This window comes from Bombina bombina, chromosome 6 (genome assembly GCF_027579735.1).
Source record: "Bombina bombina isolate aBomBom1 chromosome 6, aBomBom1.pri, whole genome shotgun sequence".
In the NCBI taxonomy this organism is placed as follows: Eukaryota; Metazoa; Chordata; class Amphibia; order Anura; family Bombinatoridae; genus Bombina; species Bombina bombina.
In genome coordinates this window covers 114989896-115003278 of record NC_069504.1, presented here as the reverse complement: position 1 = coordinate 115003278, position 13383 = coordinate 114989896, and the positions used below count along the sequence as shown (strand labels likewise).

At 37.6% G+C, this 13383-nt stretch overlaps 1 protein-coding gene across 2 annotated transcripts in view; it reads left to right on the top strand.

Moving 5' to 3' along the window:
• COG5 (component of oligomeric golgi complex 5) overlaps nt 1–13383 on the top strand; it is a 1291144-nt gene that overhangs the window by 839445 nt on the left and 438316 nt on the right. For both annotated transcript variants that reach the window (XM_053716572.1, XM_053716573.1), the window contains 3 exons: nt 2221–2302; nt 9352–9556; nt 10183–10344. In XM_053716572.1, the coding sequence (XP_053572547.1) occupies nt 2221–2302; nt 9352–9556; nt 10183–10344 (449 nt within the window). The remainder of the gene's footprint in view (nt 1–2220; nt 2303–9351; nt 9557–10182; nt 10345–13383) is intronic.

The following is a 13383-nucleotide window of genomic DNA, read 5'->3' as shown; positions in this document are numbered from 1 at the left end:
TTCATATAGCTTTTTCTCACATTCACTGGTTTGTTCACAAGTTTGCCAGCTTTTTCTATTTATTTTTTCTTGAGTTCAGTTTTGCTACTAAAGTCTTTCCAATAAAGATTTGTTTATACCCTTTGTAGTTCTGTTAGCTGTATGATTTATTTGAGCAATTAGCAATCCATTAGAATTGCTGTGAAGATAAAACAACAACAAAAAATAACAAACGTACTGACATTTCACCAGTATTCCAAATACAATATAAGTGAAATCTGGCTTTCATACATTTGGATTGGGTAAACACATAAAATAAAAGAAAAAAGTGTTTCTCTAGGTTTTGACAGAGCCACACATACAATTGAGTATTGGTGATACCTAATATCTTTGAATGCAATATTATCAATTCATGACATCTTGAAAATTCTATACCAATTCCATGTTGTCATAATTTCTGAAATCTATCTAGAAATTAGTTAATAATGTATTGGCATTATTGTTTGCCAGCATATATTGTGCACAAACTTCTAGACCAGCACTCTCACATACATATCCAAGACTTCAAAATGAAAGGTTGCACACTCCAAGAACAGAATTAGCTGAAACAGCAGCAATGTTTCGGGGGAACCTGCTACTTTGTCAAGCTAATTAGAAAATGAAAAAACACACCCAGGTAAGAAATAGACCAATCAACACAATCCCAGGAGACGCAAACTCTGACTACAAGCATTAACCTATTATGATCACTTCTCACAATAGCCCCACTACATTTATTACAAAAGGTCCTAATTTAAATAACCCATTATGGTCACATCTAACAATAGCCCCACTACATATATTACAGATGGTCCTAGGTTAAATAACCCATTATGGTCACATCTAACAATAGCCCCACTACATATATTACAGATGGTCCTAGGTTAAATAACCCATTATGGTCACATCTAACAATAGCCCCACTACATATATTACAGATGGTCCTAATTTAAATAACCCATTATGGTCACATCTAACAATAGCCCCACTACATTTATTACAAAAGGTCCTAATTTAAATAACCCATTATGGTCACATCTAGCAATAGCCCCACTATATATATTACAAAGGTCCTAGGTTAAATAACCCATTATGGTCACATCTAACAATAGCCCCACTACATATATTACAGATGGTCCTAGGTTAAATAACCCATTATGGTCGCATCTAACAATAGTCCCACTACATATATTACAAATCACATTACTATCATAAAATATATATATATATATATGTGTGTGTGTGTGAGGTTTTAAATTATTTTTAACTTTTTAATTGCACAAAAAATCCTCTTTTTATTAAATGAATGGAGCATGTCTGACAAAAACCCATGCAAACAGCTAACAAATTGCTACTCAACCCAGCCATAAACTAGCATGGGAAAAAAAGCTGTATGAACAGACAAGATATACAACATTTGTATTTTTGAAATGTAAACAAAAATTTGTTTCTCAGTCTGCAAAAAAAGTTTTTTTTTTTCTGATTGATACCGATGTTGAATTTCCCCCATGCAATGTATTGGGGGGTGTAATGCCACAAATGCTTTTGAAATGCATTAGCTACTTTGGTTATCCTGTGTTTTTCAAATGTTTTGAAATGTATTTGAAATTTAAAACCCCATGAAAACCCATAGGATATATGTTGCAATGCAAGGGAATACTGTAGAACCCGTAATGATTCAAAGGCTTGCTTGAAAGGACATTCATCCGAAACCTATAAATAACCATTTTTTATGTGTCACGTAAAACTACTTTGCATTAACTTAAAATAAGATTTCTTTATTGTACCTACCCTTAGAAAATCCATCTTTTGGGGGAAATGTTTGCAAGAACTGAATATGTATATGTGATTTACTTCACCTTTTTTGGTAATCTGCCAGTAATACAAAATCATATGTAATGTTTTTATGCTCACGTTAATCTCTTACTATTTATTGTATACATTAATAAATGATTATCTAGCTTCTAGCATATTGTGTGTGTTTATGTATGTATATGTGTATATACAGTATATATATGTATATACTGTATATGTGTGTGTGTGTGTGTGTATATATATATGTATATATATATATATATATATACTGTATGTAATGAAAATGTGTATGAGTGTATTTGTGTATACTGTATATGTTTGTGTGCTTACGTGACTAATATTTCATGATCTCCATGCATCATATTAAATGTTTTTCTTTATCTTTAGGTTGGCCAATCTGATATTCTGTACACATTTTGGAATTCTGTTACTCAAATACTTTCATCTCAGTTCGAAAAGGCAACAAACTGTAAGTTACGTGTTAACAAACTGAAGTGTTCTTTCTGTAAATAAAATCAATAACCATCTCATAGTGCTTAATCTCTGTTTCTTTCATGTAATTAGCAAGAGTCCATGAGCTAGTGACGTATGGGATATACATTCCTACCAGGAGGGGCAAAGTTTCCCAAACCTTAAAATGCCTATAAATACACCCCTCACCACACCCACAATTCAGTTTTACAAACTTTGCCTCCGATGGAGGTGGTGAAGTAAGTTTGTGCTAGATTCTACGTTGATATGCGCTCCGCAGCAAGTTGGAGCCCGGTTTTCCTCTCAGCGTGCAGTGAATGTCAGAGGGATGTGAGGAGAGTATTGCCTATTTGAATGCAGTGATCTCCTTCTACGGGGTCTATTTCATAGGTTCTCTGTTATCGGTCGTAGAGATTCATCTCTTACCTCCCTTTTCAGATCGACGATATACTCTTATATATACCATTACCTCTGCTGATTCTCGTTTCAGTACTGGTTTGGCTTTCTACAAACATGTAGATGAGTGTCCTGGGGTAAGTAAATCTTATTTTCTGTGACACTCTAAGCTATGGTTGGGCACTTTGTTTATAAAGTTCTAAATATATGTATTCAAACATTTATTTGCCTTGACTCAGAATGTTCAACATTCCTTATTTTTCAGACAGTCAGTTTCATATTTGGGATAAATGCATTTGTTTCATTCATTTTTTCTTACCTTAAAAAATTTGACTTTTTCCCTGTGGGCTGTTAGGCTCGCGGGGGCAGAAAATGCTTCATTTTATTGCGTCATTCTTTTTTTCTGTTTCCGGCGTCATACGTGTCGCCGGAAGTTGCGTCATTTTTTGACGTTTTTTTGCGTCAAAAATGTCGGCGTTCCGGATGTGGCGTCATTTTTGGCGCCAAAAGCATTTAGGCGCCAAATAATGTGGGCGTCTTTTTTGGCGCTAAAAAATATGGGCGTCATTTTTGTCTCCACATTATTTAAGTCTCATTATTTATTGCTTCTGGTTGCTAGAAGCTTGTTCACTGGCATTTTTTTCCCATTCCTGAAACTGTCATTTAAGGAATTTGATCAATTTTGCTTTATATGTTGTTTTTTTCTTTTACATATTGCAAGATGTTCCACGTTGCAACTGAGTCAGAAGATACTTCAGGAAAATCACTGCACAGTGCTGGAGCTACCAAGCTAAGTGTATCTGCTATAAACTTTTGGTATCTGTTTCTCCAGCTGTTTTGCATGTCATGTCAAACTTATTAATGCAGATAAAATTTCCTTTAGTACTGTTACATTACCTGTTGCTGTTCCGTCAACATCTAATTTTCAGAGTGTTCCTGATAACATAAGAGATTTTATTTTTTAAATGCATTAAGAAGGCTATGTCTGTTATTTCTCCTTCTAGTATACATAAAAGTCTTTTAAAACTTCTCTTTTTTCAGATGAATTTTTAAATGAACATCATCATTTTGATACTGATAATGGTTCTTCTGGTTCAGAGGTTTCTGTCTCAGAGGTTGATGCTGATAAATCTTTGTATTTGTTCAAGATGGAATTTATTCGTTCTTTACTTAAAGAAGTGTTATTTGCATTAGAAATAGAGGATTCTGGTCCTCTTGATACTAAATGTAAACGTTTAAATAAGGTTTTTAAAATCTCCTGTAGTTATTCCAGAAGTGTTTTATCTCCCTGATGCTATTTCTGAAGTAATTTCCAGGGAATGGAATAATTTGGGTAATTTATTTACTCCTTCTAGACGTTTAAGCAAATTATATCCTGTGCCATCTGACAGATTAGAGTTTTTTGGGACAAAAATCCCTAAGGTTATGGGGCTGTCTCTACTCCTGCTAATGTACTACTATTCCTACGGCAGATAGTACTTCATTTAAGGATCCTTTAGATAGGAAAATTGAATCCTTTCTAAGAAAAGCTTACTTATGTTCAGGTAATCTTCTTAGACCTGCTATATTTTTAGCGGATGTTGCTGCAGCTTCAACTTTTTGGTTAGAAGCTTTAGCGCAACAAGTAACAGATCATAATTTTATAGCATTATTATTATTCTATAACATGCTAATAATTTTATTGTTGATACCATCTTTTGATATCATTAGAGTTGATGTCAGGTATATGTCTCTAGCTATTTTAGCTAGAAAAGCTTTATGGATTAAACTTGGAATGCTGATATGTCTTCTAAGTCAACCTTGCTTTCCCTTTCTTTCCAGGGTAAATAATCATTTTCGTTCCTTTCCTCACAACAAGGAACAAAAGCCTGATCCTTCATCCTCAGGAGCGGTATCAGTTTGGAGACTATTTCCAGTTTGGAATATATCCAAGCCTTATAGAAACCTATAGCCAGCTCCTAAGTACCTATGAAGGTGCGGCCCTTATTCCAGCTCAGCTGGTATGGGGCAGATTACGTTTTCTTCAATTTGGATCAATTCCATTCTTAATCTCTGGTTTCAGAAACATTGTTTCAGAAAGGTACAGAATTGGCTTCAAGTTAAGGCCTCCTGCTAAGAGATTTTTTTTTTTTTTCTTTCCCGTGTCCCAGTTAACACAGCAAAGGCTCAGCATTTCTGAAATGTGTTTCAGATCTAGAGTTGGCTGGAGTATTTATGCCAGTTCCAGTTCTGGAACAGGGGCTGGGGTTTTATTTTATCTCTTCATTGTACCAAAGAAGGTCAATTCCTTCAGACCAGTTCCGAATCTATCATTATTGAATCGTTATGTTAGGATACCAACATTCAACATGGTTACTGTAGGACTATCCTGCCTTTTGTTTAGCAAGGGCATTATATGTCTACAATAGATTTACAGGATGTGTATCTGCATATTCCGATTCATCCAGATCACTTTTAGTGTCTGAGATTCTCTTTTTAGACAAGCATTACCAGTTTTGTGGCTCTACCGTTTGGCCTAGCCTCAGTTCCAAGAATTTTTTTCAAAGGTTCTCGGTGCCCTTCTTTCTGTAATCAGAGAACAGGGTTTTGGTATTTCCTTATTTGGACGATATCTTGGTACTTGCTCAGTCTTCTCATTTTCGAAGAATCTCATACGAATCGACTTGTGTTGTTTCTTCAAGTTCATGGTTGGAGGATCAATTTACCAATCAGTTCATTGATTCCTCAGACAAGGGTAACCTTTTTAGGTTTCTAGATAGATTCAGTGTCTATGACTCTGTCCTTGTCAGACAAGAGAAGTTTAACATTGATATTAGCTTGTCAAAACCTTCAGTCACAATCATTCCCTTTGGTAGCCTTATGCATGGAAATGTTGGGTCTTAGGACTGCCGCATCAGATGCGATCTCCTTTGCTCGTTTTCACATGCGACCTCTTCAGCTCTGTATGCTGAACCAATGGTGCAGGGATTACTCAAAGATATCTCAATTAATATCTTTAAACCGATTTTACGACACTCTCTGACATGGTGGACAGATCACCATCGTTTAGTTCAGGGGGCTTCTTTGTTCTTCCGACCTGGACTATAATCTCAACAGATGCAAGTCTTACAGGTTGGGGAGCTGTGTGGGGGTATCTGACGGCACAAGGGGTTTGGGAATCTCAGGAGGTAAGATTTCCGATCAATATTTTGGAACTCCGTGCAATTTTCAGAGCTCTTCAGTCTTGGCCTCTTCTGAAGAGAGAGTTGTTCATTTGTTTTCAGATAGACAATGTCACAACTGTGGCATACATCAATCATCAAGGAGGGACTCACAGTCCTCTGGCTATGAAAGAAGTATCTCGAATTTTGGTTTGGGCGGAATCCAGCTCCTGTCTAATCTCTGCGGTTCATATCCCAGGTATGGACAATTGGAAAGCGGATTATCTCAGTCGCCAAACGTTGCATCCGGGCGAATGGTCTCTTCACCCAGAGGTATTTCTTCAGATTGTTCAAATGTGGGAACTTCCAGAAATAGATCTGATGGCTTCTCATCTAAACAAGAAACTTCCCAGGTATCTGTCCAGATCCCGGGATCCTCAGGCGGAGGCAGTGGATGCATTATCACTTCCTTGGAAGTATCATCCTGCCTATATCTTTCCGCCTCTAGTTCTTCTTCCAAGAGTAATCTCCAAGATTCTGAAGGAATGCTTGTTTGTTCTGCTGGTAGCTCTGGCATGGCCTCACAGGTTTTGGTATGCGGATCTTGTCCGGATGGCCTCTTGCCAACCGTGGACTCTTCCGTTAAGACCAGACCTTCTGTCTCAAGGTCCTTTTTTCCATCAGGATCTGAAATCCTTAAATTTAAAGGTATGGAGATTGAACGCTTGATTCTTGGTCAAAGAGGTTTCTCTGACTCTGTGATTAATACTATGTTACAGGCTCGTAAATCTGTATCCAGAGAGATATATTATAGAGTCTGGAAGACTTATATTTCTTGGTGTCTTTCTCATCATTTTTCTTGGCATTCTTTTAGAATACCGAGAATATTTCAGTTTCTTCAGGATGGTTTAGATAAGGGTTTGTCCGCAAGTTCCTTGAAAGGTCAAATCTCTGCTCTTTCTGTTCTTTTTCACAGAAAGATTGCTATTCTTCCTGATATTCATTGTTTTGTACAAGCTTTGGTTCGTATAAAGCCTGTCATTAAGTCAATTTCTCCTCCTTGGAGTTTCAATTTGGTTCTGGGGGCTCTTCAAGCTCCTCCATTTGAACCTATGCATTCATTGGATATTAAATTACTTTCTTGGAAAGTTTTGTTCCTTTTGGCCATCTCTTCTGCCAGAAGAGTTTCTGAATTATCTGCTCTTTCTTGTGAGTCTCCTTTTCTGCTTTTTCATCAGGATAAGGCGGTGTTGCGAACTTCTTTTGAATTTTTACCTAAGTTGTGAATTCCAACAACATTAGTAGAGACATTGTGGTTCCTTCATTATGTCCTAATCCTAAGAATTCTAAGGAGAAATCGTTGCATTCTTTGGATGTTATTAGAGCTTTGAAATATTATGTTGAAGCTACTAAGTCTTTTCGAAAGACTTCTAGTTTATTTGTTATCTTTTCCGGTTTTAGAAAGGCCAGAAAACTTCTGCCATTTCTTTGGCATCTTGGTTGAAATCTTTAATTCATCTTGCCTATGTTGAGTCGGGTAAGACTCCGCCTCATAGGATTACAGCTCATTCTACTAGGTCAGTTTCTACTTCCTGGGCGTTTAGGAATGAAGCTTCGGTTGATCAGATTTGCAAAGCGGCAACTTGGTCCTCTTTGCATACTTTTACCAAATTCTACCATTTTGATGTATTTTCTTCTTCTGAAGCAGTTTTTGGTAGAAAAGTACTTCAGGCAGCGGTTTCAGTTTGAATCTTCTGCTTATGTTTTTCATTAAACTTTATTTTGGGTGTGGATTATTTTCAGCAGGAATTGGCTGTCTTTATTTTATCCCTCCCTCTCTAGTGACTCTTGTGTGGAAAGATCCACATCTTGGGTAGTCATTATCCCATACGTCACTAGCTCATGGAATCTTGCTAATTACATGAAAGAAAACATAATTTATGTAAGAACTTACCTGATAAATTCATTTCTTTCATATTAGCAAGAGTCCATGAGGCCCGCCCTTTTTTGTGGTGGTTATGATTTTTTTGTATAAAGCACAATTATTCCAATTCCTTATTTTATATGCTTTCGCACTTTTTTCTTATCACCCCACTTCTTGGCTATTCGTTAAACTGAATTGTGGGTGTGGTGAGGGGTGTATTTATAGGCATTTTAAGGTTTGGGAAACTTTGCCCCTCCTGGTAGGAATGTATATCCCATACGTCACTAGCTCATGGACTCTTGCTAATATGAAAGAAATGAATTTATCAGGTAAGTTCTTACATAAATTATGTTTTTCTGGGTTATCCTATACATCAAATTTACATAATAAAGAGTTTACCAGAAAGTGAAATTCCAGAATTGTTATTGTTTTAGAAGTTAGATAATCCCTTTATTACCCATTCCCCAGTTTTGCATAACCAACACTGTTATATTGATGCACTTTTTACCTCTGTGATTACCTTGTATCCAAGTCCCTGCAGACTGCCCCCTTATTTTAGTTCTTTTAAAAGACTTCCATTTAGCCAATCAGTGCTGACTCCTTGGTAACTCAACTGGAGTGAGCACAATGTTATCTATATAGCACACAAGAGCTAGCACTGTAAAGCTGTAAACAACTGTTACAATGCCCTGAGATAAGAGGTGGCCTTCAGGGGTTTAGCATTTAGCATATGAGCCTACCTAGGTTTAGCTTTCTACAAAGAGAACAAAGCAAATTTGATTGGAAAGTTGTTTAAAATTGCACGCCCTATGTGGATCATGAAAGTTGAATTTTAACTAGACTGTCCCTTTAAGCTATCCAAAGCATAATTATTGCATAATTTGACATAAATTGATTTAATGATAATTTGTGCAACTAGCACAGAAAACACATTTGGCTAATTTTATCTTAATATTGGATTACATTTTAGCCCAAAATTATTAGTTAATGATTCAGATAGGATATATCATTATAAACAACTTTCCAATGTACTTCTATTATCAAATGTTCTTTGTTTTCTTGTAATCCTTTGTTGAAAAGCAAGAGGGTAAGTGCATGAGTGTGCACGTATCTGCATTACTATATGGCAGCCGTTTTGCACCAATGCTATACATTAGCAAGAGACTACATGACAGCACTATTTGCTGTCATGTAATGCTCCACGCATGTGCACACTGCCTATCTAGATATCTCTTAATCCAAGAATAACAACAAATTTGATTATAGAAGTAGATTGGAAACTTTTTAAATATTTAAAGGGGTTTCGTGTCCCCTTAAATAGGTCCTGGAAAGAACAGTGCACATGAAAGCTGAAAGAGTTTGTACTGTGAATATGTTAGATTGCTGTAGAACAATTTGTCTGTGACCATTTTGTTACTTTATCATATCTTTGTACCGTTTACTTTATCTTTGTTCACGTGTTTTTATCTTGCACATACAATACAATATATTGTTTCCTACTCCTCTTTCTTTGTCTCCCCAACATTTTTATGTGCGGCTATTTGCTATCTGATCCTAAGCATATTTTGTCTGCATTGTGTTCTTCAGCTTCGATGTTTCTGAAGCAGGCGTTTGAAGGAGAATACCCCAAACTGCTGAGACTTTATAATGATTTGTGGAAGCGACTTCAACAATACAGTCAGAATTTACAGGGCTCATTTACAAGTAACGGAAGCGCTGATCTTGTTTCCGAGGTTCACCCGATTGATGATGATTCACAGGACATGTTTACAATGAAAAAGATAGATAATGAGTACGTATGGTTACAGCTTTACAGTGAATACAAAAATCAAAGGAATATCCAAGGAGTGAGGCATTGATAAAACTTCACGTTTATTTACCGCTTGTTAAGAACAGCACATTTATAGGAAACAGCTGTCCAATACATTTAGCACATAACTGGCTTTACAGTGTTACCTAGGATTAGCGCTTCTTTTTATTGTTAACTTAAAAAATATATATTATCCATAAAATTAAATATATAAAGTTTATCAACAATAGATAACTAGTATAATACTAAAACCTCTGTGTTGTTTGTTTAGTCGTCTCTATTACTGCCTGGTTTGTAGAGTCTGAATGTGTTGAAAGCATTTTTGAATTATATTATTGGTTTAGACACAGCAAACGGTCTTTTCCAGGACTACTTTTCTACTGCAACCAACTGTGTACAAGACTATTATAATTTTAAATGATTGTTGTCAATTTCAGGATGTGCTTTTAAAAGCGTTTGCCCCCCTTCACCTAAGGCACAACAATTTCATAAGAAAAGAAAGTTGCTTTTTGCTTAACATTGACAAATAGTGAGACATATCAAAAAAGATTTGGTTATTTTATAGCTTAAATTGGAATACTGACTTTGTAAATATTTTGTATTTATAGTCCCGAAAAAATGCTGAAAGACTCGCTGCAACCTTATGAAGCGGCGTATCTATCAAAGTCTTTATCTCGTCTGTTTGATCCAATCAATTTGGTGTTTCCACCTGGAGGTCGTAACCCCCCTTCTGCTGATGAACTTGATAGCATCATTAAAACCATTTCAAGGTAGGAAAAGCTTTACAAAACCAGTCCTCTACTCTTATCTCTATTCTTTCTTCAAACCCAAAACATCGGTTCTCCACTTTCAACACTCTTCTCCGCCCACCCCCACCTCCGAATACAACTTCTCTCTCAGCTCAAGAATTTGCCAGCCATTTCAAAAACGACTCCATCAAAAATGAAATGAGCTCTAAACATGCTACCAGTCTCCCACCCCCTCAAAAGCTCGCAATTATCCAAAACCCACATAGCCATAAATTCAGCTCTTTCGCCCCTGTTACTGAGAAAGAAGTTTCTGCACTTATAATGTGCTCTCACCTCACTACTTGTCCCCTTGACCCCATCCCCTCACATCTACTCCACTTCCTCTCTTCTACCCTTACCCCTATACTCACACATTTTCAACCTCTCCCTCAGAACCGGTATATTTCCCTCATCTCCAAAACATGCACTGGTCACACCTATCCTCAAAAAATCTTGTCTCGATCCAACCTCTCCATCCAGTTGCCTCCCTATTTCCCTACTCCCTCTTGGCTCAAAGCTTCTTGAAAAGCTAGTATATGCACTCCTATCCCATTTCCTTACATTAAACTCCCTCCATGACCCACTGCAATCTGGATTTCCGCCTATCACTCCACAGAGACAGCAATCGTTAAAGTTACCAATGACCTACTTACAGCAAAATCCAAAGTCCACTTCTCTCTGCTTATCCTCCTTGATCTGTCTGCAGCAGACCACCCTCTTTTGCTCCAAACTCTCCAATCCTTAGGCATTTGTGACACAGCCCTCTCATGGTTCTCTTCCTACCTGTCTAACTGTACCTTTAGTGTGCCTTCTCTGGGGCTTCCTCTGCCTCATTACCACTTTCTGTTGGGGTACCGCAAGGCTCTGTCCTCAGTCCCCTTCTCTTCTCAATCTACACGTCATCATTAGGTTCCTTAATAAAGTCCCACGTGTTTCAATATCATTTGTATACCGATGACACCCAAATCTACCTCTCTGCACCATACCTATCTCCTTCCTTTCTAACCTGTGTCACTAACTGTCTTTCTCACACCTCATCCTGGATGTCCTCTCACTGCCTTAAGTTAAACATCTCTCCAAAACTGAGCTCCTTATTTCCCCCCTTCTTCCAATTTCTCCACTCTGCATCTCTCTATAACTTTCGACAACTCCATCACTACCCCTACCCCGCATGCCCGATGTCTTGTGGTCATATTTGACTCATATCTTTCTTTCACTCCTCACATTCAGTCCTTGGCTAAATCCTGCAGCTTCCACCTTAAAAACATCTCTAAAATTAGACATTTCCTTACACAAGACACAACTAAGATTTCTCCAACATAGGTGTGTCCGGTCCACGGCGTCATCCTTACTTGTGGGATATTCTCTTCCCCAACAGGAAATGGCAAAGAGCCCAGCAAAGCTGGTCACATGATCCCTCCTAGGCTCCGCCTACCCCAGTCATTCTCTTTGCCGTTGTACAGGCAACATCTCCACGGAGATGGCTTAGAGTTTTTTAGTGTTTAACTGTAGTTTTTATTATTCAATCAAGAGTTTGTTATTTTAAAATAGTGCTGGTATGTACTATTTACTCTGAAACAGAAAAGAGATGAAGATTTCTGTTTGTATGAGGAAAATGATTTTAGCAACCGTTACTAAAATCCATGGCTGTTCCACACAGGACTGTTGAGAGGAATTAACTTCAGTTGGGGGAACAGTGAGCAGTCTTTTGCTGCTTGAGGTATGACACATTCTAACAAGACGATGTAATGCTGGAAGCTGTCATTTTCCCTATGGGATCCGGTAAGCCATTTTTATTCACACAGTAAATAAGGGCTTCACAAGGGCTTATTAAGACTGTAGACATTTTCTGGGCTAAATCGATCATATTTACACTTATTTAGCCTTGAGGAATCATTTAATCTGGGTATTTTTTGTAAAATAATATCGGCAGGCACTGTTTTAGACACTTTATTCTATTGGGGCTTTCCCTAATCATAGTCAGAGCCTCATTTTCGCGCCGGTATGGCGCACTTGTTTTTGAGAACAGCATGGCATGCAGCTGCATGTGTGTGGAGCTCTGATACATAGAAAAGTCTTTCTGAAGGCATTATTTGGTATCGTATTCCCCTTTGGGCTTGGTTGGGTCTCAGCAAAGCAGATTCCAGGGACTGTAAAGGGGTTAAATATAAAAACGGCTCCGGTTCCGTTATTTTAAGGGTTAAAGCTTCCAAATTTGGTGTGCAATACTTTTAAGGCTTTAAGACACTGTGGTGAAATTTTGGTGAATTTTGAACAATTCCTTCATACTTTTTCGCAATTGCAGTAATAAAGTGTGTTCAGTTTAAAATTTAAAGTGACAGTAACGGTTTTATTTTAAAACGTTTTTTGTGCTTTGTTATCAAGTTTATGCCTGTTTAACATGTCTGAACTACCAGATAGATTGTGTTCTGACTGTGGGGAAGCCAAGGTTCCTTCTCATTTAAATAGATGTGATTTATGTCATAAAAAATTTAGTAAAAATGATGCCCAAGATGATTCCTCAAGTGAGGGGAGTAAGCATGGTACTGCATCATCCCCTCCTTCGTCTACACCAGTTTTGCCCATACAGGAGGCCCCTAGTACACCTAGCGCGCCAATACTCCTTACTATGCAACAATTAACGGCTGTATTGGATAATTCTATCAAAACATTTTAGCCAATATGCCCACTTATCAGCGAAAGCGCGACTGCTCTGTTTTAGAAAATACTGAAGAGCATGAGGACGCTGATGATATTGTTTCTGAAGGGCCCCTACACCAGTCTGAGGGGGCCAGGGAGGTTTTGTCTGAGGGAGAAATTTCAGATTCAGGAAAAATTTCTCAACAAGCTGAACCTGATGTGATTACTTTTAAATTTAAGTTGGAACATCTCCGCGCTCTGCTTAAGGAGGTGTTATCCAATTTGGATGATTGTGATTATCTGGTCATTCCAGAAACACTATGTAAAATGGACAAGTTCCTAGAGGCCCCGGGGCCCCCCGAAGCTTTTCCTATACTCAAG